The following is a 24,982-nucleotide window of genomic DNA, read 5'->3' as shown; positions in this document are numbered from 1 at the left end:
TACCTTTATCTCTGACTTCCGTCTCTTTGTCTTTTTCTGAATCTTCATATACTTGGAAATCATATTGCCTCCGAGAAGACTAATTCCCTGAATGAGTTGAAGAGTTTAGGTTTGGCATAAGGGTGGCTATTTTTCAAACAGTTAAATCAGATATCCTAGCAAGTCTGACACAAGTAATAAAACAAGACTTTATGGCCCATCTGAACGCAACTTCTTTAAAATCAGTTATGCAAATTTTGACAGGTTGACCTCGTACACTTTGTCATTTGTGCCAAGATGTTAAATTCCACCTGTTTCTGAAAGTGTGTCTTTTCCATGTCTTTTCCATCTTCTTCTTGTTCTTCTTGTTTTTGTGTTTAGCGTAAATGAGTGTCATGCTGCCTTTATTTCAGGGTAAATAAAGGCCCGAGGGTGACATTGATCAAAGAGTTTAGATCGTTTTAAATACCAAAAATCAACAAAAGAACAAATTAAAACAACCAAGATGATAGGCATTGCTTTTAATGTTTTTTTATTATTATTATTGTTAGATGGATTTTTCAAATTTTCACAAATCTAGTATACATGTATACTTTAATAAATTCCAAGTGCTTAAATACAAAATGTAAGCTATCTTGTTATATGGCTGTGCTGGTAAGAAATACTTTGTCAAGATATATAAATCCAATTTCTTGGATAGATCTGACTTTACAAAGTTACATTAAAGTTGCAAATTCAGTTTACACAAGTTTTGTAATAAGTACTATTTCTTTATTAGATGTTATATTTTTTTCTCCAAAATGTATACAACACTTAAATATTTACGCATTTTTGTTTTATTTATTGATGTACAAATAAAAAGCTTATTTATTCTTGGCACTTTGATTTAATTCGTTCTCGTTTATTGTTAGGATTGTTCTCATTTGGTATACAGTTTTGACAGTATTAAAATTCATCGGGTAATAACAAATGCAAACTGGATTGAGCTGCTGTGTTCCATTTAGTTGGTAATTCATGCATCAGCATCTTTACAGCTGTTTTACAGTTGGTCCCCTTTCCCCTAATGAAGCTGCTTGCATCCAGTCAGCAGTATGTGTGCACAGATGGTGTGATAGAGAATGACTTTAATGTTTAGAGTAGGGAAGAGGGACAGCATGGGAATGTGGATTTTCACCGTTTAGGAGAATCAGTTAACTATCCATCACACAAAGATCAGGTTACACCGACATGCAGGTTCCACAGTACTGGTCATCGCTTTTCAGACAGGACTATTTTTTTTTGTCACGAAGTGCTTATCATTTTATTTTTGTCTTTTTTTTGGTAAGTGTTTGTGATTGCCTATGGGTAGTTTATTGACTGGGAAAGTGTAATTTATTTATCTTAAAATAAAAAAATGAAAATAAATAAATAATAAGGAAAATGCAGCTGTAACTCAAACCTTTTATTCATATCAAAATGCAACAAATATAGTACACACCATACATTGCAAATCCATTTTACACAATAAAAGTTGTAACGACAAACCAACAGCTCATATGTATAAAATTACACAACACATAAACATATTTACAAACTGCAATTACCGTTAAGACTGTAGGTCAATGAGATGCTTTTGTTTTAGCACTATAAAAAAACATGGTATACATTAACATTTTTACTTGTTTTTTACTTTACAGCAATAACTACAGATGTTTTGTAGACAACAGAATAATTTACCTACTCTAAATATGCTGAGCATTGTAATGGCGATACCATCGGAGAATCATAGATAGCAGTGGAATAGCCTGATGTCAGCACTTCAGATCTAGGATCTGCTAATAATGACTCAGATCAGATAGAAACAAGCTTTAGTTAGAATAAAAGCTGACTGAAGATCTGATAGTGAGTCTGGCTGCGGTTTCAGGGAGTGATAACTATAGTCCGCTGCAGCTGACTAAGCTGTTCCTGTGGGAATTAAAGACTTTTTACGCAGCTTTCACACGCTTTGGTGATCTCAACTGTCTCAGTCAGCGCAAACACACTTTGTGTTTGTGTATTTTCTACAACGGACCCTCTCTTAGAAAAAAAAATAACCAGATGGATTTCCCATCAAGAGTCTCTTCAAACACCTTCTCCCCCATCAACGTCTTATTAAACCTCTGTGCCCTCACGATGATAGATGACACCTGTAGAACTCAGTGTAGGGTAAAAATGACTGTTGGAGCCATTGTACTGATTCAGAATGGGGCTAGTGTAACCTAACGAGGAGTGGCTGGGTGAAGAGGAGAGTGCGGGTGGAGCTGGAACTTGTGGTACCCACTCTGAACCACTGGAGTTGGCCGAATAGGTACTAAAGCTTCCTGGCTGTGTGGGTCTATGTGGCCCATCTAAAGGAACGTTCATCTGCAGCGGCCTGCTCAACCCACTACCTCCCACCTCATTTGTTCCCCCATTGGAGACTCCAGACATTTCAGATAAGAAGCTGCTCAGGCACGGCCCGGGAACTGACAGTGAAGGTGAAGGAATCCTGTCCGTTGCGGGCGACATGTTTAGGCTGGGGTTGCTGGAGTGTTTAGGACTGGCCCTCTCACTGTCACCTGATTCTGGAGGCCCTGAACTGCCATCTCCACTGGACAGAGAATCAGACTTTCTCTTTCTTTTGCGGCGGAAGTTTCCATTGTCGAACATCTTTTCACAGTTTGGGTCAAGTGTCCAGTAGTTGCCCTTACCTAAATTATCAAGGAAGAAAATAAGACTTTTAGAATGGAAGAGTAATTCAAAGCACAACCATAACTATGCAAAATGCAAAAATTACATACCTGGGTCATCCTCATCTCTTGGCACTTTTTTGAAGCAGTCATTAAGGGACAGGTTGTGTCTGATAGAGTTCTGCCAGCCCGCTTTGCTCTTGTTGTAGAAAGGGAAATTATCAGCGACGTACTGATAAATTTGACTCAGCGTCAGTCTCTTGTCTGGTGCTCCATGGATAGCCATAGCGATGAGAGCAGAGTAGGAGTAAGGGGGGCGTACCAGCTTCATCAAATCTTCTTGTGAAGGGAGGGAGAACCAGCTCAGTTCCCCTCCTGGACCGCCAGCACCAGGTGGACCCAGGTAAGGCCTCTGCATGCCATAGTGCTGAGGAACAAACGGAGGGCCGGGATTACCTGGCGGGCCGGTGGTAGCCAGGTACGGCGATGTGTTGATCCCAGAGCTGTTAAACCATAGGTAAGGGTTTGAGGAGGAGCTGGTGTAGTCACTTATCTCATAGGTGGTAGGAGTAGTGCGCTGAGGACTTGGCAGTGAAGGAGGAGGGTAGTAACAGTCGCCGTACATGCTGAGTTCAGGGGGCTCCTGGCCGAGGCTCGGAAACTGCGGGCCACATCGAGGAGGAGACTGACTCTGGGCCTCAAATGAAGACATTGTCAAGTTTCTTCTCACTTCTCTGTCTCTTCTTAATTCTTTGCCTTTGATGGGTTTTCTTCTCAAGACTTCTCAGACTCTTTCTCTCCACTCCAAAAGTCCTGCTCTTTCTCTTTACTCTTGTCTTTGTCCTTGCTTGTATGTCAAGATGTCACCTGGCACACTTTTATCTTTTCCTCTGGAAACGCCCCCCTCTATTTTGATTGGCTGTTTTTTCAGGTGAGCTCATTTTTTTTTCCTGTTGTCAGCTAGTTGACTACTTGAGTGGAAAAATAATTTTCCACTCATGGTGTTTGTCCACCATTTGTCATATTTTTTGGATATTACAAGGATACTATTAAGTTTAACCTATGGCAGACAATTTTGTTAACACCCTGGTTTATGATTTCTTTTTAATCTTTACAAACATTTCATGTCAAACATATAAAAGTAGACTACTTGAGTAAACGATCTGATTCAAAAATCCTTAAGAAATAGCCTTAAGGAAACAGTATATTGTTCATGAACAAAACAATATATTACATCAATATATATATTGTTACACAACAAACAGGAAAAGTACTCACTTAATACTTGCCTCCAGCAGTAATGAGGAAAATGGACTGTAAGCAGATTCAGTTTATATAACTCTAGGGGGACGAGATTACCTCCTTGAAATAATATAGGCTTCCATTGCTGAATCCAAATGACCATTTATGATAATATAAAGAATACAGTCACCTACACTCTATTCGCATGATAGCAGGTTTTGTTACAATAGGTTTATTCAATTCATGTGTTAAAATAGTGCATTACTGTGTAGGATATTAAAACCTCATCACAGTTCAAAGTGAGCGTTTGTGACATGACAATGCGCATGCTTATTTTTTGCTTTCTTACATTAGCGCGAGACCCTTATTTTCCAAAGCAGCCGACAAACTTTCCTAAGGTAAGTTTATAAGTTTTGAACATTACCTTCAGACCCCGGCGAGAAAACTCAAGTTTACTAGCCTGCCTCGACAAATGTTACAACATCTTAGTTTTAGAAGTCTACTTTGCTAACTTTTTTTCTGCCCTAACATCACTTTGCTAACAGTAACAGGCTCGTTCCTAGCGTTAGCTAACGTTAGCTATTTTCATGCGGAGGTGTTTGTAAAGGGAGACGTGATAAAATAAATAATACGTGTGCAATCAGGATGGCCGATTCGTCCACTCGCTCCGAGCTTCCACGCATCAGCGACGACGACATGCTGGCGATGAACAAGGAATTGGAGAGGATGATTGAAGACGTTGAGAGTATGTCAGGTATGGGACGTTAACGGTATTGTGGCATATTTAGAGAGGTCAATATGAGCTCAGATAGCTTGGGCGTGAAGCTTAGGTAACTAAAATAAATGTCTGAAACATGCGATGTCACTCTCTTCTTATCTGTCTGCCCGCAGCGCACCTGACCTGGATGGCCTATGATATGGTGGCGTTGCGGACTAGTCCGGAGCTGGGAGTCTCTATGCAAAAGCTGAAGGAAGCTTATCTCAAAAGTAGAGCTGCTGTTTGCGGAGACCCTGACCAGGAGTCACAGATTGACAAATCTGCTGAGACTGCTGTCACAACACTTTCTCAGATGTGATGCTTATAAGAGTTTTGAGTTCACAAGTAGGCACTAGAATTAACAAGTTTTAACTTTTAAATGTTAACATTGAAATCCCAGCGGATCTGTTTGTTTTTGGTAGCTGGAGGTGGGCATTCATGCCTTGTTTAGTTCTGACTACTTGCACTAAAACAGTATTTTGATGGTTAATTATTCATTTGAATGGACTGTAATGTTTGTTTTCTCACTATTAAACTGCCCTGGTCTGTGTAATTTTTTTAGAAAGATTTTTTAAGTAAATTAATTAAATAAATTAATAAAAATTGAAATAAAAATGTGTTCTGTCATTTTTTTCTTTGTTTTTTGGAGCCCTACCCTAAATGTAAACAGTAAAATATGTGTTTTAGTTTTACTGTTATGGATGACTTTTAGCTGAAATACAACATTGCCATTCATGATTGTCTGTCACATTTGATTTACCTTGTGTATGCTGATAGGTGACTGACTGTTTTTTGTGTGTATGAACTTCATTTTCAGATGGAGAACACAAAGAAGGTTGAAGAAGAAGCTACCTCTAACACCTGCATTGACCTGGTGAACATAATGAGAGAGCTAGATTCCCTTTCAAGCGCCTTGGATCGTCTGGCACGTATGTTTGACTCCCTTACTTGGTACTTCAAAAATGTCAGAAAACAATCATTTTTGCCACTAACGTGAAGTTGCTGATCAATTTGCAAATATGCAAAGCAGATGATGAAACTCCTCTCCCAGATGTGAAATGTGATAACTACAAGGGCATTATGGGCTGGCTCAGCCTTGCTTGTCGGTGTCAGTGGTGCAGATCTGCGTGATACTACATGATGTCTGTCAAACTGTGCTCTGCTGATTGGTAGATAGGAGTAACTGAAGGGTTTTACACGTGGTTGTCCATCAAGCTCTTTGATGTGAGGCATGCAGCTACCTTTTTTTTTTTTTTTTGCCACGGGGGACAGCTTTGTGCAACAACTGTCAGATCAGTGTAACTTTCTTATCTGCTCACTTAAATATCTAAAAGCCTGGACCCAAATATATATATATATATATATATATATATATATATATATGTATATGTATATATATATATATATATATATATATATATATATATATATATATATATATATATATATATATATGTTTAATCTAAAATTATGTTTTGATATAGTACATTTTTGCAATGAATTAAGTTATCCCCAACAACAAATCATACGAGGTGTACTCAAGTTAATGTAAAAGTGTTTTAGGTATAATATTTTTGGACGCTTAAGTGGAAAACATTATTTCACTTCTAAATAAATGCAAAGGCTCGATTAATGTTCATTATATATTTCTTTAATTGTAAAATAGTCACACCAATAGTTGTTATCTTTTTACCAAGCTTATTGTTGATGGTCTTGTAGCCCATAACAGCCTTGTACAAATCTACAGTGTTGTCCCTGATGTCCTCTGACAGTTCTTTGGTCTCTATTTTGGTGGAAGAAATTAATTCTGTAGACAGGTGTGCTTAATATACATAATGAGTTGAGCTCAGGAGTATCTATAATTGTTTGACTGATTAAGTGTCACATGGGGACAACCTGAGTTCTGGCTGATTGTATGGGATCAAATACATATCTCACTCAGTTTTTGGTCTATATCTTTTGACTTATTTGAGCTGCCCTGCTAAGTCCTGATGTACTAAATAAAGGACAAATGTGTCCATCAGCACATCTCTCAGATTCAACTAATTTGGCTTGCATTACATTGCTATGTAAATCTAGGACACAAAAACATATGTTGTTGTCAGTCACACTGAATTAGTAGTGCTGTTTGAAATAGCAAGACAAACGAGAAAGCAACCTAATATGTCAGTACATGTTTTGTGTTTCGGTTTTAAATTCAGACTGTGTGGTTTTAAAGTGTAATAATATTTGATAGATCTGACACAGCTGTGAAACAAGATATTTGCTTTCTGCCGGCAGTGCGAACCAATCAGAGACAATGTGATCTGATCGTTTGTGTTGGCCACCCTGACAAGTTGGCGTCTCTAAAAATCCAAGAGGCAGTTAAGCAGCAGTCCTCAGAGGTGTGAATAAAGGAGGTAATGCTGTGCTCCTTTGTGAACAAACCATGACCCATGTAAGAAAAAAAAATCTCTCTTTGTGTTTACTAAAAATACAAGTGAGAGCAGCACAAAGATGAATTGCATAACAATGACCTTTGAGAGTGAAAATTGTGACATTTGCTTTACATGTTCTTAAAAAGATTTTGAATAGGCCACGCATGCATGCATGCACACAGATTAGCATATATGAGCACAGAGAAAGGTGCGAACACACACATTAAAACTGTTGTCAGTGCTGGTCAATGTCCCGTAGGGTGCAGCAGACAACTCTGGGGGTGCTCTTCATGACTCTGGTCTGTGGCATCAATGAGCTGCAGCGGGGTGTGTGTGTGATGGTTAATCAGCTCCTTCACCCCAGGGAAACTCTGAAGCACAAACAGCACACACAAAAAATGACGGGGACCTAATGATGCAGTGCAGCACAACTTAGCATCACACATTCCCCGAGGCGTGCCGCAAGATGTGAATAGTTTACTTTAAGCGAGCATATTGATTTTTTTTTTTTTGTAACATTACGCTGTCATTGCTTCCAGTTTACCTTGGTGTTTTTGAGGCCACTGCCGAGAGTGTAGCCATTGCCTTGGTGACGGATCTTAATGTTGTAAACCTTGTCTTGATACAGCAGCATCAGGGTGAAGGGGTGCTCGACTGAGCCGTTAGAGCTGTCCCTCACCACAAAGGCACCATCCTTAAAGATACATACATGTAAATACACAAACCCATACATTCACATTATGCATCCAGTAACATTTCAGATGTGTGTGTGTGTGTGTGTGTGTGTGTGTGTGTGTGTGTGTGTGTGTGTGTGTGTGTGTGTTTTTCTGTCTGCTTTAGAATGAGAAGGTGCAACATCTGACCTTGTTGACCTCCCGAAGAGCAGCCTCAGCTTGGTGTCTTGTCAACTTTCCTCCATACCAACTCGAATCCAAGCCCTGAGCGCACCATGATAGAACAGTCAGTGTAAGTGTAGCGCTATCACAGACAGTTCCAGTTAGACTAGTTAATAAAAGGCAGTGTATAAGATATAAGCATCTCTGTTGTTCTTTCTCTTTGTACAGCATTGTGATCTGCTGTTTCCTTTCTGAAAGTGCTCATGATCTATAAATAAAACCTTAATTGGACCATTGGGTTTTCTCACATTTGTATAAATAACTTAACGCACTTTTTTTTTTAATACCTTTTTTAGTCTTGGTGTCGAATTGTATTCTTCTGTAGATTGTGTCACTCCTGAAGGTTCTGGAATTAATTTACTTGGCCTGAAAGAGGAGAGATTCAACACACACAATTATTAAATAGTTGCATTGAATTAAAGTGAACGTCTTTTTATGCTCATAAATTGTTCAGGCTGTTCTACCTATTGGACACATCAGTAGGCACAGGCACCTTTGGATGATGAGGTTTGCTGATAGTATCTTTTACAGCACTGCCCTCTTGTGGACATTGTTGATGGTGTGAAATAGAAATGATAAACATTGTAACAACAGTGTAACACTTTTGTAGGACACCTGCTATAACTATTCCAGCATGTTGTAGGTTGCATACTTATTTTTGGAATGTCTTTTTGGGATGATCCAGGCTTCTTGCTCCGGTCTAAGTGCACACTTGCAGGAACTTATAAAAAAAAAAAAAAAAAGGAAATCTTTCAATGAAATGGGCGTACAACACTCATCATAACTGGTAAATTCAGCTTTTTGATTCAACACATTTTTGTTACCTGCTGGTTTTAACGGTCTTTGGAGGATGTGATCCCCCCTTGGGGTTGATGGCAGTGGAGGTTTGAAGGTTCTTTGAGAGAATGGTGGATCAGGAAGAGGTTCTGTGCACATGTTATCATACATTCAGGACACATTAATGCCAGTTCTGGTTTCAAAGCATACTAGGTAAAGGAGGAGCAGGAGAATTAGCTACTTCCAAAAAATATAATAAATAAATAGTCAAACCTTAGAAGAAATTGTACAGTGTAGGTAGGCATAACATGCTGCATAAAATTCTCATCACAGAAACCTGTAGCAGAGCTACATTTTCAGTGCTACAGCCTCAAAAAAAGCTGCATAATAATGTTAGCAAACCGCAAATTTGAAGTCATTCCTCTTTTTACCAGTGAGTCACACTAGTCAAAGCAAATGTCACTGATTGGTGCCACAGTCTTGAGTCAGCCTGGGGGTAAAGTGTCTATTTTGTTTGGCTTGAAATTAGTCTTTGTTTTTGTCAGTCTTGTCTCAGACTAATCTCTGAGCAAAAATAGGGCTGCTCTACCCATACAGACAGGTCTAATATAGTCTAGTATCTCTGTGAAAGTGTCCCCAATTCATATAGGCACTGAGATGCTTACATATATAACTGCATTTCTTTATACAGTATTATTCTGAATTGCTCTCCTTTACCTCTTTGACAGTCTGGAGGTTTTGGCCCTCGGGGGGGTCTTGGAGGCTTCGCTAGGTCTCCAGCAGCAGGCTGCTTGTACTTTGCTTCACTTGTCTTGTCCTGTCCTGGTTGTTGCTCAACTACACTGCAGTTGTAATTCTCTGCTTCGTGTTCTGGACCCTCATAGATTGGATCATCGCTCTCATTGTCCTTACCGCAGCCCGGACATGTGATACAAGCAGAGCGCATGAGTGCAACTCATGACAAAAGCAACTTTTTAAAAAAATTTCACATGACGTATTAGGTGCGTAATTAAGCTGTTAGGTGCATATGTACAATTGCTTGTTAAAACAAATATCAACTTGGTAATCACGTTTACGGCAGTGCATTTAGGCATGCAAACATCTTGAAAGCCACCTGCTGAATGTGGCATGATTGTTATCGCCTTGTCTGAATATTTCAGAAACTGATGAACCCCTGGGTTTTTCCCTCACATAGATAAAGGATTTACAGAAAATGGTCAGAAAAAGAGAAAATATGCAGTAAGTGGAATGTCCGAGTTCAAAATGGTAACTAACTCAGCAGTAATTCGATACAACCAAGTTATGCAAAAGAGCATCCCTGAACACACAACACATTGAAGCAGATGGGCTGCAGGAGAAGAAGACGACTCCTGTCAACTAAGAACAGGAAACTGAGGCAACAGTTCACACATGGTCATCAAAGTCAGGCAGTAGAAGATTTGAGAAACATCTAGTCGAGTTTGGCTGCTGCACCACGTCACAAAGCTCAGATCCTCTCAAACTCAACGATTAGAATCAGAACCAACAACTGCAAAATGCCATCGTGTAAACATGGACTAAAATCTCTGAGGAATGTTTCCAGCACTTTGATGCACTCTGTGCCACAAATATTAAGTGATTCTGAAAGCAAAAGGGGGTCCAACAAGCAAGCAAGGGGTGCCTAATGAAGTGGCTAGTGTATTTACTTACGAACTCATCAGATTCCCAAACGTCTACTTCTTGTACAAATACTGTAGTGAAATAAATTGTAAAAAGAGGACAGTGAAGCCTTACGAAAGATGGTAGCACAATGTTACAGACACGGTTAAACTGACCTTTATCTTGTTTCGGATACTTCAGCGGTTTTGATCTGGACAAAAAAATAAAACAGACAGGTTTTTTTTTATGTTCGGTGAGCAACTGTTTTAGAGTCAGCTGAAGATATAAATAGTGTATGTAGTTTACGCTCTTACTTGTGACTAGTAGCCTTCTTGCGCTCTTCTTTGTTGATTTCAGTTTGTATCTTAGTAATTACTCTATAAAGGTGCAGCACAGAGACAAGTAAAATATTATCAAAGATGGTAAGTATCATTATATTATTTATTAATTTAGGGTCCAAAATACTTAATACAAAAAAACATGCAACCAATCAATATAATGAACCTTTTCATGTTTTCAGAGATATTAATTGTTGGGTAATTTGTCAGTGTAAGAAATACACTTTCAGTTAGACTCACGGGACAAAGAGGCAGGGGAACACTTGCAGATCACACTCTGTCATATTCTACATGACATGGATTTGGAGATCATGAAAGTCAGATTTATTGTGATTTCAGAATAATAAAAAAAGAAATGTTACACACACACACACACACACACACACACACACACACACGCTTACCATAAACTGTGCTCCATCTATGCTGCTCTTTGTCACTACTCTGTCACAGCCTGGCAGTTTAAGCTGAGAGGAGAGTGAAGCTTTGAGCACATTTAAACCATGCAAGTTTTCTTGTATGTTTGGTGTTTCCTTAAATTAGCGTGAAATGCTACTTTTTAGATAAGGTGTTACCAACTAAAACAAGGCATGAATGAAAAAGCAGGAAATATATCTTTTTCTTGGTTAAAAAGTGAGCTTTTGTTTTTGCAAATTATGCAGTCGCGCTTATCAGATGTTCATAAATAATGTTAATCAAGAGACTACAGTACTTGGAAGGTATAAACATCTCTACTTTCACCTTCAAACTAGTTTTAATACTCACCTTCCGCATGTAGTCCGCTAGAGTTTGGGCATTCCATCCCATCACCTCTGCTTTTGAGGGAACGTTAGAAAAATTCATTCTTGTCTGTTGTGAATGATAACTTACACTTGATAACACAGTGACTTTACTTGCCAGCCATCATCTTACTCATCACTGTGAAATGATCGGTCTAAAATTACCCCTGCTTAAGCACACTTTAAGAATGCGTGTGTTTTTTTTTTATACTCTCTCACCTATTGTGTAAGAGAGTAAAAGGCTTCTGTGGTCAGAAAGCTATGAATAGAGCATGCATGCACTGCAAATGGTCGATCTGTAAACACAGAGGCTGTTGATTTCATTTCTAACACATGGTTAAGTCTGCTCAAAGTTGATTGTCAATTTTTAATGGACAGCAGACTTGCAAACTGAAATGCAAACCCGGGATAAATAGTGATGCTTGGATTGTAGATGTTATGTCTCACATTGTGAGTTAGGGTTTTATATATATATATATATATATATATATATATATATATATATACACACACACACACACACACACACACACACACACACACACACACACACACACTTTTATTACCATTCTACCTTTTAGTCTTATTGTTGGTTGTGTTCGGTCTTTTTTCCCACCTGCAGCTTGTGTGAGACCTCTTGGTATCTCACACCCTGGTGATAGAGGAGGGCAGCAATGAGAAGGGGTGATCAATCACGCTCTGACCCCCCTGAGCCACTCTGGGAGAATACACAAGTTCCCCTGGGGGGTCCTTGTGGCAGAACCCCCTACCTCTGTTTTCTTCTTTTATCCTGAATTGGAAACATACCCCTGTGACATGTAACTGCCACCAAATGTGGTATAAATAATAAAAAGTGATTGGGTCAATGTAAGTTCTTCCTTAAAAAAAATATTCCTTTACTGAGTCTAAAATGTTTGAAATGCTAAAATCATAAAACTCCTGAAAGATAAATAAATGCAGTTTAGTGGGTGAAAAAAAATGTCAAATGCAGGGTCTGCTCAGGGGCATCTCACTTGTAGAGTAAATCCAAGCACAGCTGAGCATCATATGGGAACAATATGGCACCAGTAATGTATTCACTGGAGAGTAGAGATAAAGCGTGAGGGCCTCCAGTGGGGCAAAACCTTCATTAACGCACAGCAGGACAGCATGGGAAATACGGGACATCCCTAGAGGGGAAACAGACAAATGGGAAGTGTGGGAGGGAGCGTTTCAGGTCGGTGAGAGTGTTATTTGTTTGCTTCTGCAGCCAGGAATTTAACTTGATGTTATGCTTCTTTGATCCTTGGTTGTGTTAGAACCCAATTTTGTCCCCAAACAGTACATACGCTAACAGTAGTCTGTTTATTTGTAGAGTTGTGTAACTATTTGCCACAGTGTTTGTGTTTAGATTTAATATGACATGCCTAATTTCACATTGCAAACATGGTTGAAAACTGAAAAAGTGGAATGCATTCGCTGTTTTGCCCCAGGTCTCGGGGCTTTATGATGTAGAGACACCAGATAGTCTGATAATTCATGTCAGAATTTCTCACTTATCTCTGTGTTTTTATTGGTGCAACAGTAACTGTTCTGTAAAGATAGTGAAACAGACCTGTCACCAGACCCATAACTGTTAACATTCCCTCCCCCTACGCCTTCCCCTCCAGCCATGGGCCCCCTGAAGAAGGTAATATCCATGCCATCAGTCATTTAGTGGAATCAGTGGCAGATTTATGACACATCCAGCTGAGAGGCAAGGTTTTGGAGATACAGGGGGTACAGGAGAGAAAAACTGACATGCCAGCAGAGATAGATCTAATACTAATACCTAATTACTTGCAGATGATAAGATTAGAAATCATCTTGCTTTTCAGGGGAAAAAAGTGAGTCATGCTTTTATATAAGTGTCTGATTGCATATACAAGATTCATGTAACAGCGAATAAATACCAGGCTTTAGCTTTAATGTGTTGAGACACATTTGCATTCCATTTGGAATGTGACAAAGACTAGCGTGGGCAATGGTGTCGCCGATTACCAACCAAACACTGTAACTTGAATGGTGGAAGCGCTTCCCTAATTTGTCTTTCAAAGGCTCTTTGCTCTTTGAATAAAAATCAATCCACATTGACATCAAAGTGGTGGCGGATAAACGCTGGATCGACACCTCGGTGTGGCGTAAACTGCACGATGTTATCCCTGTAATCCCCCTTTTAAAATGCATGCAGTTGATTCTTATTATGTGCGTGCGCGGTGTCAGAAACTGTGGTGGCCCTCTTCTAGAGAAAAACTGAAATTGTAGATACAAATATTTAGAAGTTTTTTTTTTTACATTTTTATTTTAATTACAGCATTCTTAATAAATAGACACTAGGATATCATACACGAAAGAGGGGGGAAAGTGCAAACAGACAAATCCATAAACGCAGTCGTTTTCATTTGGGTCCACGATCTCTTCGTTTTCCATCCCCACCGTCCTTCCTGCCGCACACGTGTTTGACTGTAACGTGGGCGCAGTCCTCGCAGTGCACCTTACAGCACCAGTGGAATTTGCAGTTACAGCTACTCATCACCTCCGTGCGCTTTTCTTCCACTCCCAGGCCGCATTCGTGACACAGCCTGCGGCAGCTCCTTCTTTCCCCTTGCGTCAAGCCCTGTCCGTGCAGCAGACACTCCCTGCCCTCCGTGCCGTGCGCCCCCAAGCTGGCGTTCTTCCTGCAGTAGTCTGGAGAGTCCTGTAGGTAGATGAGCTCTGACTGTGCGATGCTGCCGAGCGCGTCCATGATGGCACCTTGGATATCCGCGCTGTTACCGGCGTTCATGCGCTTTTGGTCGATGTCCAGCTTTTCAGCGTGAATGTACTTGATCCTCAAGTAATTGCCCACGGCTCTGAAATCGGACAGCTGTGTCCAGCAGGTTTTGACACTGCAGCTCTCAGACATTCCGTGGCATCTGCAGATACGCGTCATTGTGTCTTTCACGGCCTGTTGGAAACAAGGTTCTGTTAACGGCTGCTGATGCCTTAGCGCTGAGTGATGAAGGGTTAGTAAAGAAGTGCGTGTCGTTTGAAAACAACTCACCAATCGGCCAGCCGCGTTGTTGTGGAGGTTGACAGCAGCCCTAGAGTCCTGACCCGTCTCTTCCGCATCCACGTACTCTTTGGAAATCCTCTCTCCAAACTCCACGTTAGCACTGCAGCCACCCCACAACCATCCGCGACCGCCTGCACGACACAGTTTTGAATACTTAAAGATCATTAATTAAGAACTTGCATGTTGACAAATGGCGCTGTAACTCGTACGTTGACTCACCAAGCTTTCCGTTCTTTGAACCATCGCAGCCACAGTTTTCGAGTTCGCCAAGACTGCAGTTCCTGGTCAGAGTGTACATGACCCCTGCTGAACTGATAGCATGAACGAAAGCCGTTTCTCTGGTGGCTGAATGAGAGGAAACATACAAGGTCTACTGCCACAGCCTCTTATAGGAGAATACATAACCAGCATTGACTAATAACGTGTAGAATGTTGCATTGTTTTTATTATAACTCTGTGATAATCAAGGCCACACTACAAAGGTACAAAGAAAAATAAAGTGGTATAAAGGTCAACATGTCCAAAGGTCACCAACTAAATCAGCATCAAAAACATGAAAAATAGATCCACATCCATGGGTGTGCGTGTGCATATTCAAGCACGGGTAAAAGAGTATTTTAAAGGCAGGTCTGGCCAGGGGCGTAGCAGAGATTGCAACAAGTCTAACAATAGTTCTGTAAAGATATTTTAATTGATTTAATTGCTTTAATTAACACATAAAAAGCATAGAAACACTGGAAATTACTTTTTGCCAGGAAAATCTGGGAAAACCAATCATTTGGTTGGAAATGCCGAATAAAACTTGAGGCTCAATAGAGAAACAATAACTACCTCGTTTCAGTCCTTTAAGCTGGGTTGCGCTGTCGGGGCAGTTCCATCTATCCCAGGCAAACTGGCGTTTGCACTCCTGGACGCCAGTCTGTGTGCCCACCTGCACGCTCTTTGCGTAGGTGAGATAGTCCTGCAGAAGAGGCAGTGACAGTCTGTCCTTTATTTTGTTTTTATTACATTTGAAATGTGGAAAAAAATGTTTCCACAATAAAAGCAATCAAATATATATGTATATATACCTTTGACCCCGTCATCAGAAAATTGCTTGCGACCCTGAGAACAATAATAATAATGATAATAATAATAATAAAAGTCATATAATTCTGTCTTCTGTTCACTTATTTTAAAGCATGCATGCAACTAGTGTATACATGTCTTACCAAGCGTATCCAGGATTGATTCTACACGAAACAAACAGCAGCCAAAAAATTGATTGCGCCATCTTCACCTATCCCGTTGTCGTTATCCTGCTTATAGAGATGTAGGTATTTTGACCCCGTGTGCTGCAGCTTTGTCCTTTACTTGACTGAGGACCAAATAAGTCTTCTTCTTTGTCTTGAGACCCGAGAAAGCTGATTGGGTGACTGGTTCAGGAGACGCCTATTCGCACTTCAAAGGTTGGCATTAGGAAGTAATTTATTTACCTACCAAAGACTGTATGACACCAAGGCACCCGCATATAAGACTAAAAGACTCAGAATTTTACCACCGACAAACTGGGAGGCAGTTACGTGTATTGTATAAAAATATTTATTATTTTAAATAATTATTAGGTAGACTTTTAAATATTAAACCAATTTCAGTAGTCACACGTGATAAACAGCGAACAAACATCCTCGGAACTCCCAAGTTCCCAACACTGCTACTGTTGCTCCAATGCTTGGAGATTTTGGTCCACAAGACAAAATTTGACCTATACACACTCCATTCAAAACTAAAGGGGGGAAAGGTGCTTTAAAGGACTTTAGCTAAAAAATTTAAATAACATTCATGTGATGCAGAATAATTTCTCATGTAGTTCGTAAATATAAAACTGGTTAATATGATGAAAATCATATTTATCGAATAATGTGAAGAGTTCAAATTTTGCAAGAGATCCCAGTCATTGTTGATGCGCACTGTTCCTGCCTTTTTTGTTCTTTTTCCTCCCACTTTTGTGCGCGCAAAAGTATTTGGCTACAACTCGCTTGCATTTTTCACACTTAACTGTGCAACACCAGTGAAATTTGCAGTTGCAGCTGGTGAAAACCTCTGTGCGCTTCTTCACCACTTTTAGGCCGCATTCATTGCACAATCTGCGGCAGCTATTTTTCTCCCACTCGGACATGTTCTTGTCCTCCTTAAAGCACTCCCGTCCCTCTGTACCGTGGAGTCCGAGGGTCTGGTTCTTGACGCAGTAATTTGGAGAACTCTCCAGGTAAATGAGTTCCCTTGTAGCGACGCTCAAAAAAGTGTGCGTGACTGCGTCTCGGTTGTCCGCGCTGTTCCCTGCTCTCGCCGCTTTCTTGTCCATTTCCAGTTCCTTTGCATGTTTGTACTTCATCTTCAAGTAGTTGCCCACTTCTCTGAAATCGGCCATCTGCATCCAGCAGGTTTGGATGGTGCAGCTTCCAGATACTCCGTGACATTTGCAGGCTTTCCTCATGGTTGCTTTGATTGCCTGTCGAGAGCACAAACGTTTTACCAAAAAATAAACAGAAAGCCAAACAAAAACAACGATCTCGTTTTTCATTTATTACGCTGTGTCAGAACACTATTGACATAAAAAAAAAAAACCGTCAATAATATTAAGATCAAATCTTACCAGTCTGCCTGCCTTGTTGTTATGCAAGTTGACCGCTGCGCGCGAGTCATGCCCATCTTCCAGCGCGTCCACAAACTGTTTGGAGATCTTCTCCCCAAAAGCAACATTGTCACTGCATCCTCCCCAAATCCACCCTACACCGCCTGAGACAAAATAGCACATGACGTTATTTCGCTGTAGGAATACAAGCCAATTTAGAAATCGCTTACTGTAACCGCGGATAGAATGGTCATGGAATACATGTTTACCCGGCTGTCCAATTTTGGAGTCATCGCAGCCGCAGTTGTCAAAGTCCCCAGCCGTACAGTTCTTGGTGAGCGTGTACATCACTCCGGCAGCGCTGATGGCATGGACGAAAGAAGTTTCCCTTGTGGCTAAAATAAATAACAAACAAAGAAATCCGGATTTTTTTACTTGGATATCCAGTTTGGCACGAATAATGCGTAACTGATGAGTTCTAGTTTTGTGCGTGAAAAGCACTTTACGCACAGGCGCTTCAAGATTGCTCTCAAAAAAAGCGCACGACCTCACTAATTTTAGTTGCCATAGATTTGATTCAAAAAGAGTTCTTACCACTCCGCATGCCGTTGTGTGGGGACAAAGAAAGCGTGTTCTCTGGACAGTTCCACTTCTCCAAAGCGAATTGGCGTTTACACTCTTGTATCCCACTCTGTGCGCCCACTCGCACGCTGCTGGCATAGGTCAGATAGGCCTTGGATGAGAAAGGAAAGGAAGTTATGAATATTAATGTTAGTGCTAATTACATAGAATTTGGCTGGAAGGAACAGCTTTTACGCAACACTCATTCTTAAAATCTTAAATGGTATTACCTTAGGTCCAGTCATCAAGAAATTATTCATGGTCCTGTAGAGGGGAAAAAAGATAGCTATGTTAAACCTGTAAGTTATTTTACCAATTGCAAACCCATAGAAACTATAGCATTTAAAACTTTCTTTACGAGAGAAAAAAAGGACATACCAAGCAGATGACAGCTGAAAAAGACAACACAGGAACAGAACCAAGACTGCAGAGAAATTCAGTGGTTGCATAGCGTGTGTATTCCAAGCAGAGGCTAGTGTGACGTATTCCAGATGTGAGCGCCAAGAAAAGAAGGAGGCGACTGAAGTTTGTCGCCCTACTCGGCGCTCATGATATTTATATGGTCGTGCCCCCTTTGACAGACAGATTTGTCCAGCAAGTAACATTTTACTGTGAAATGCGTCAACGACATTGGCTGGGGCTTCCCATGGACAAATAGGAATTGTCGGTGCATAAGTGCACTTCAAAGAAGCAACGCAGACGAATTCACCTGTTGTTCCCAGGCTCTGATGCTAATTATAAAAACAAAGTATATGCATGGATTTAAAGTATATGTATGTGTGTCAGTATATGTGAATCCATATGAGCACTACGTATAGAATAATTAAAACCATCTTCTAATAATCCCCCGGATTTGGAGACATTTAAGAATAAAATTATTATTTTTGACTAATAGAAGATCATTATTCACACAAAAAGTCATCTCTGTATGGGTTCATTGTGGTGATTATTGTTCATCTTTATGTGCACACAAATCGAAGATAGCTTAGCTAAAAGATAATATAAATAAAATCACTTGAAACATTCGGGAGATGGCACCAGTATCCCATGGGGACACTGGGTACTACAAAGCCTTACAGCTTTTCAGGAGTGACAGTATATAGTCATGTAAATACCGCCTCACACATCGGCGAAATTGGCACCGTTGTGATAATAGGATAATAGATGTTTCCCTGGGAAACAACTTGGTGCGAAAACAGTCTGGGATTTACACGAGTAAAGACACATAAGACACGTAAGGGCTATGACAATTAAAATGTAGCATTGCAAGGTCATTTTATTTCATAATATGTTTAGTTTGACTTTTGATAAAATATTAAAAAACTGTAAGTTATATGCAGGTTTAAGCATTGGATGATCCTTTCAGGCTGATCACGTTTAATCCCGCTGATTCGCTTTCTCGCTTTAGCCCACATAATCATGTCCCTCATCAAGGAATCATCACCACCAGTTTCTGTCTTTTCATACTTTTACTTGCGACTTGGACAGCGGACTTGTCAGATCCCCTTTAAGCCACTCAAAATCCCTTAAAACAATAATTCACTCAGCCTGCACAAAAAGCGGAGAGGTGTAGATAATCCCCACTAATTAGATATCAGCTAAGGTCGTGACTGAAACCTACAGCTCCCCTCCCCACCCCACCCCCGGTCTGACTTACTCTCAAAAAGTTGAGAATAGTAGAGAACAGCTTAAGCCAATAGAGAACCTTTAACGATATTAATGGATTTACTGATAGAAACAATCAATCTGGGCGTGTCTACATGACGACATAAGTATCGAAACTCTCAGGACTACAGATCAGGACAAAACACCGGGCTTATTGGGTGACATTTTAAACGAATGTTGCAAGGAGCACATAGAAAATTTTTTTTTTTTTTTTACCCACCACCTTACACACTTTGGGAGTGAGAACGTGTTGCACACACGTACCCTTTTAAGTAATTGACAGTGGTGAAGTGAATATGCATTAGTAAAACTGAGCTAAAATAAATTTCGGACACAGGAGACCAGTGAGAGTTGGTGAATGGCTTGCAGTGTGAAGTACGAGAAGTGGGTCTATCAGAACTCGGGAGGTGAGAAGTTTGACAGGCGGAGGCAGGGTGACAGGAGCAACACCCGCAGGCGGAGATTTGGGGTTATAAATCACTGATATTGAGTTTAGGGTGGGTTTACTGGTCATTTTTGGTGTCACCGTAATGTTTACTGAATAATTCTGAACATCAATTTAGAAGTCAAAACATAACCAGTGCCTTTTACAGGAATATGGGGGATGAAATTATTTTTCACACCATACTCAGGTTCACGTTTTTTTTCTTCCAACGCAGGTGATGCAATCAAATTTAACAATACAAATCATTACGTGCTATTGTAACGGTCCCCACCCCCACCCCCATAGAGCTATTTCTGTCAACTGCTCCATTTAACTTTAATATTTAAAATGACACAATCATTTCAACAGGACAAAATGCTGTCAGTTAAAACAATACACTACGACTGTGGATACATTAACCGTCAGCTTTGTTGACTGACTTCTTCTCCAATTTTAGTTGATTCACCGAGCTCAGCAGCAGACGTCAGGCGTTTAAGAGTCTATAAATATGTGAAAAGGCTGGTGTCTTTTATAGAATCATGGTTTGGAAGTCCTAACTTGTGGATGGTGGTCAGGTTAGGGATGATCTTTGGACACAGGAGTATGGCTGTACCGCTATATTAATGCGTCACACTCCTGCGTGTATCATTAAGTGCAAGGGCAACAAAACTTCATAGCAGGGTTTTCTAAGTGAGGCATGTCCCATACAGCAGTCCAAGAGCATAACTGCAATTCAACAAAGTTGAAATGGAAGCTGCAGATCTCACCATAGCAGGGAATTCTGACGTTGATTATCAGACCCATGTTTAACATTGCTTAGAAATGTTTGTAGGTTTTTTTCTGTCTCCTGTAAAAATCTTACACTCTCAATTCTCTTCATTTTGCATTTATTTAGTTAGTGGTAGTTTTCACACTGAAACCGCAGCGCTTGATTAGATCATCCTTCTGTACACTGTCACAAATCTAAGCGTGAACATCAGCTTTCTGATTTTTTAGACCATGTGGGCATACATTTTTATCTTCACGTGGTCAAAAAAATTATTTTTTAGTTTGTTAGTGACTATTTCTTCAAATGTAGTGCAGTTTGTATTTTTTTATTTCACATTTTTGATACTTCTCTACCAAACTAACAATTAATTATATTCTATTCTAGAGCCAAGATTGACAGATTGTATTGGTTTAGTAACACCATAAAACATAACGCTGTTCTATTTATTACATGAGCCTGCACCCCTGAATAGTTAGCGCTTGTTTTCTTAAAAAAAAGGCTAAATGAATTATTGTTATGATTATTATAATTGTTTGTTATTGAAGACAGATTATTTTGTCTATCAGTCAAGTAATAGCAAATAAGACAGGGTAGCCTGAAATGTTAGCCACTGTGATAAATAAATTGGAATAATTTCCAATTCGGAATTATTCTGAACAGTTACTCAATTACTATATTTCTATTTTCAATATTGCTTTGTGTTTGTGTGTGATTAATTTATTATTTAATTTAGTAGTTCATGTTTAACATTACAAGAGTCAGCATAAGGGCATAAAAAGACAACACAGCTGCTTGAGGCCTCCACACCACCAGGGGGAGTCTCAAGCTCATTAAATGTCACACAAAACTAGCGGGTAAATGTATGTGTATATATATATATATATATTTTTTTTTTCATCCGTGGAATATAAATTTTGAACATATAAAACAAAAACAAAAATGAACCTTTAAGTAAGGTGAGCTTGGTTTATATTGTATGTGAATCAAAGGCATTATGGTTGGCAGCCTACCTTTAGCTTACTAGTCAGTTATAACAGCCCAGAGAACATGTGTGGTCTTTGTGTTTGGATTATGTTCCTAAATAACGATCATTTTAACATAATGAAAAAATTCTATTAGCTAGTTCTTCGGTGTAAGATAATTGTTATTGCTCAGTAACTAACAGGTGAAAATGTATGTCCTTAATATTTGACTACCATTGTCCCATTATGAAACAGGCCTTTTGTTCTATAGACCAGCCTTATTTTGGAGTCTTTGCTGTTATAATCCAGCATTGTTACACCTCAGTTAGCTCCGTGTTTTAATTTTTAAGACCTGCTTCTACTGCTTGATTAAAATATTTCCTCAGAAGCTTTGCTGAAACATTTCGGAACATAGAAAACAACATCTGCCTATGGTGCTTTCCAGTGCACTATAAGCCACGATAAGGGTTGTGTTAGGCGTACAAAGCACAAAAAATCAAGCATGGACCACATATTGTTAACGCTGGCGCTTCTGAGGTGGGGGATGGCTTCAGAATCAAATTGTGCTTAAGGCCCCATAAAACCTTGGGCTGATTAGCCACTAGCACTATATTTTCTGATCCCAAACCTTATGCTGGTTTATTGTAATCACATTAACATTAGCACTCTAACATACATTAGTAGGTAAAACATACACCAGCATTATATTACATTTTTTTCTATATTTTAATGTGTGAGTCATTTGCTTTATTTCTTTGCCTCATAAATACAGTGTGTGTCTGTGTTTGTGATTGTCTTGATTTGCACATCTGTAAAAACGAGACATCAAGATGCACAGGACTGACTGGTTCCATGTCTTCATTTTTATTTCATAAATAAAAGTAAAAAGTTGATTAAGAAAACATCCCACATGATTTAACTTCAATTACTCCCATGTCCATAACCAGCTCCCCACCAGCCCTATAGCCTGGATGCCTGCCTGTCTCTCTGTGCTACATCACTACACCACTTCCCAGTTTGGCAACATTGGAGACATGTTAGCTATACGCTAACAGCACAAGACAGGCACCCAGGCTGGAGTTTTAATATTGGTTACAGAGGCTCCCTTGTGAGGATGCCATATACCCTTAACAGCACCCTGGGGAGCTTAAGAGCACCCATTTCTGAAGACAATGAAAGAGATTCAAATACTGTAATAATCAAAAGAAAGTGCTTTTTGTTGCCGCATCTCAGCTTCTTTTCTTCGTGTGCTTGAGTCAAGGTGTGGCATCGCCTTTCCTCTCTTGCTCAATGGCTAGAAAAGAAGAGAGAAACACAACCGTTGGTAGGCTCTTGTTCAGTAAACGTGTGTGAGGATGTTGCTTTTTGATTTTGCTGTGTATAAAATGTGTGATGACATTGCAGCTGTTTGCTTCAGAGCTCCCGCCGGCTGACAATGCGGTCTCTCGATAGCACAGGAAGTGATGATGAGGAGCTACTGACAGTAACAAATGATTGCAGACGACGAAGCCTTTGTGGCTTCAACAGTGATCAGAAACACACGGCGCACAACGAGCACTCACTCTCTTTGGTGGGCAGAGGGTTTTTCTCTTTTGTCTCCGTCTTCTTCAGCTTCGTCTTGTCGAAACGAGCGATCTCGGTCATGTCAGGCTTGTCAGACATTTTGGCTGGCAAAGGTGAGAAAGATACCTGAGCACACACATTTGACCTTTCCTGTCGAGCCTTAAATTGATAATGCAGCATAATGTGATCAAAATCATTGTAGCAATCTGAAAGTTCATCGTAGGAGCCATTAAATCTGTGAAAGCTTTGTCTAGCCTTTAGAATAAACTCTGCAATGACTGTACATAAAGGGAGTGGCTACTACATGTGCTGCTCAGACTACATCCACATGGATGAACATGGGTGGTGGCTGCCTCCCACACGGCTTCACATTGGCTTCTCCAAAACGTAGATGTAGTCAACATGTGCTTGCTTTCACCCAGCTGTATTTTCTTTCCTTTGTCCCTGATTTTACCTCTCTAAGGCTAAAGTCTTTGTTCTCTCCCTCTGCATCATCTCTCTCTCTTTCTCTCTCTCTCACCCTACTGCATCCACCCCTGCAGCCTTGTGGATATAGGCAATGCTCCACAGGCTCCACTGCAGTTTTATTCCTAGGCTAGCCTCAGGTCTGACTAATCTGCCTTTCACAGTCTAGCCCAGTCATGCCTGTCTGAACTGCTGCTTTGTCAGAGTCTTCTGTGCAAATATGACAAGCCCACAAGCCTGCAGCAAGTCATTTACAAACCAAGCAACGGCAATCTCCTCACTAGTGTGAATTTGAATGGGGCCTAGGAAAATCACTTTGACAAAGAAATAGATATGCTTGGCACACATCCAGAATGTTTATGGCGCACTGAGTCATTTCTTTATCGCGACATGTATATACACTAAGCTTAGCATTAATATTAATATTAGCAGTGATATTCTCACCCTTTCCGATTCATTGTTAAATCCAATTATCCAAACAATTTGTAATATTGTATCTTTATCTCTATGACCATCAGTGTCCTCAACATCCCTTTTCCCACATTTTTTCTGCTGCCATTGCCCATCTAGCCACACCCAATCCTTTGTCTGAGTCCTGGTAAAAAATCAGAACCAAAGAGAAACACAGAAATGAAGAGCATACTAAGAGATGAATCATTCTTACCGACGTTCCACGAAGCAGTGGGCTAAAATCCACCGGTGGAGAGAGTAGGGAGGGACAGCGATAGCGAGATGGAGAGAAGAGAGGGGCACGGAAGCTGAGTGATTCTGCCGGTGTGTGCACGCCTGCCTGCATCCAGGGTGTGGGTATAAGAGAGAGGGAGGGGAAGAGAGAGAGAGGTGGTGGTGGTGGTGAGAGAATGACTGAGAGCTTGGTCAGCCTCCCTTCATGTCATCAATATTAATGTTCTCAAGGGGAAAAGACTAAAAGGAAAGCAAACACTAACAAGAAACAGCTGTTTTGTGTAGATCATCTAAACATAAAATGATTAATTATTCATCTAATACAAAGAGTTTGTTATAGATTGCCTTAAACCCTGTTTTGCTGAGTAAGCCGGAGACACAATGCACGAAATGCTAAAAAGAGGAGTCGAGCTGCTTCTATTACTAAACACGACGACATTTAATGGATGTGTATAGTGTATTTCACTGAAAAATGATATATTTTATCACTGTACTTATTTGTTTGTTTCATTTGTCACTATAGTAAATAATAAGTATAGCATTATATCAAAGTTCACTAAGTAATAGCGGTTTATTTTTACTGAGACATGCCATGGACTAATGCCACATTCCACAAAGTATCACAGGGTGTC

General features: G+C 40.0%; 6 protein-coding genes across 6 annotated transcripts; 1 reads left to right on the top strand and 5 right to left on the bottom strand.

Annotated features, from left to right (window-relative positions):
• Window positions 1-1,411: 1,411 nt before the first annotated feature.
• Window positions 1,412-4,898, bottom strand: foxi3b (forkhead box I3b). Its single transcript, XM_086308171.1, has 2 exons — window positions 2,778-4,898; window positions 1,412-2,687 (listed from the first exon to the last, which is right to left on the bottom strand). The coding sequence occupies exons 1-2, from the start codon at window positions 3,376-3,378 to the stop codon at window positions 2,110-2,112; spliced, it is 1,179 nt and encodes a 392-aa protein (XP_086164297.1). The 5' UTR covers window positions 3,379-4,898; the 3' UTR covers window positions 1,412-2,109.
• syce3 (synaptonemal complex central element protein 3) lies at window positions 4,161-5,280 on the top strand. The gene is made up of 3 exons (XM_086308194.1): window positions 4,161-4,306; window positions 4,553-4,662; window positions 4,800-5,280. Exons 2-3 carry the CDS (start codon window positions 4,554-4,556, stop codon window positions 4,982-4,984), a joined length of 294 nt encoding a protein of 97 aa, XP_086164320.1. The 5' UTR covers window positions 4,161-4,306; window position 4,553; the 3' UTR covers window positions 4,985-5,280.
• Window positions 5,281-6,603: 1,323 nt separating this feature from the next.
• On the bottom strand, window positions 6,604-11,619 carry lcp2b (lymphocyte cytosolic protein 2b). Its single transcript, XM_086308183.1, has 14 exons — window positions 11,497-11,619; window positions 11,136-11,198; window positions 10,972-11,018; window positions 10,708-10,770; window positions 10,570-10,604; window positions 10,445-10,485; window positions 9,473-9,662; window positions 8,803-8,904; window positions 8,631-8,699; window positions 8,443-8,518; window positions 8,266-8,344; window positions 7,946-8,020; window positions 7,627-7,776; window positions 6,604-7,453 (listed from the first exon to the last, which is right to left on the bottom strand). Exons 1-14 carry the CDS (start codon window positions 11,572-11,574, stop codon window positions 7,328-7,330), a joined length of 1,194 nt encoding a protein of 397 aa, XP_086164309.1. The 5' UTR covers window positions 11,575-11,619; the 3' UTR covers window positions 6,604-7,327.
• A 2,162-nt stretch (window positions 11,620-13,781) lies between these two features.
• LOC147337690 (protein Wnt-8-like) lies at window positions 13,782-15,856 on the bottom strand. Its single transcript, XM_086308158.1, has 6 exons — window positions 15,795-15,856; window positions 15,654-15,687; window positions 15,415-15,544; window positions 14,803-14,928; window positions 14,572-14,714; window positions 13,782-14,475 (listed from the first exon to the last, which is right to left on the bottom strand). Exons 1-6 carry the CDS (start codon window positions 15,854-15,856, stop codon window positions 13,927-13,929), a joined length of 1,044 nt encoding a protein of 347 aa, XP_086164284.1. The 3' UTR covers window positions 13,782-13,926.
• Window positions 15,857-15,910: 54 nt separating this feature from the next.
• LOC147337689 (protein Wnt-8c-like) lies at window positions 15,911-19,429 on the bottom strand. The gene is made up of 5 exons (XM_086308137.1): window positions 18,049-19,429; window positions 17,792-17,930; window positions 17,467-17,592; window positions 17,219-17,361; window positions 15,911-17,074 (listed from the first exon to the last, which is right to left on the bottom strand). The coding sequence occupies exons 1-5, from the start codon at window positions 18,421-18,423 to the stop codon at window positions 16,517-16,519; spliced, it is 1,341 nt and encodes a 446-aa protein (XP_086164263.1). The 5' UTR covers window positions 18,424-19,429; the 3' UTR covers window positions 15,911-16,516.
• A 3,050-nt stretch (window positions 19,430-22,479) lies between these two features.
• On the bottom strand, window positions 22,480-24,489 carry tmsb2 (thymosin beta 2). Its single transcript, XM_086308146.1, has 3 exons — window positions 24,331-24,489; window positions 23,201-23,305; window positions 22,480-22,932 (listed from the first exon to the last, which is right to left on the bottom strand). Exons 2-3 carry the CDS (start codon window positions 23,298-23,300, stop codon window positions 22,895-22,897), a joined length of 138 nt encoding a protein of 45 aa, XP_086164272.1. The 5' UTR covers window positions 23,301-23,305; window positions 24,331-24,489; the 3' UTR covers window positions 22,480-22,894.
• Window positions 24,490-24,982: the final 493 nt, after the last annotated feature.

Source organism: Aulonocara sp. 'chitande type north' Nkhata Bay, linkage group LG2 (assembly GCF_057382095.1).
Source record: "Aulonocara sp. 'chitande type north' Nkhata Bay isolate Kocher_YH1m ecotype deep benthic linkage group LG2, A_spYH_male_GT1.1, whole genome shotgun sequence".
Classification (NCBI taxonomy): domain Eukaryota; kingdom Metazoa; phylum Chordata; class Actinopteri; order Cichliformes; family Cichlidae; genus Aulonocara; species Aulonocara sp. 'chitande type north' Nkhata Bay.
This window is presented reverse-complemented; position numbering and strand designations above follow the sequence as displayed.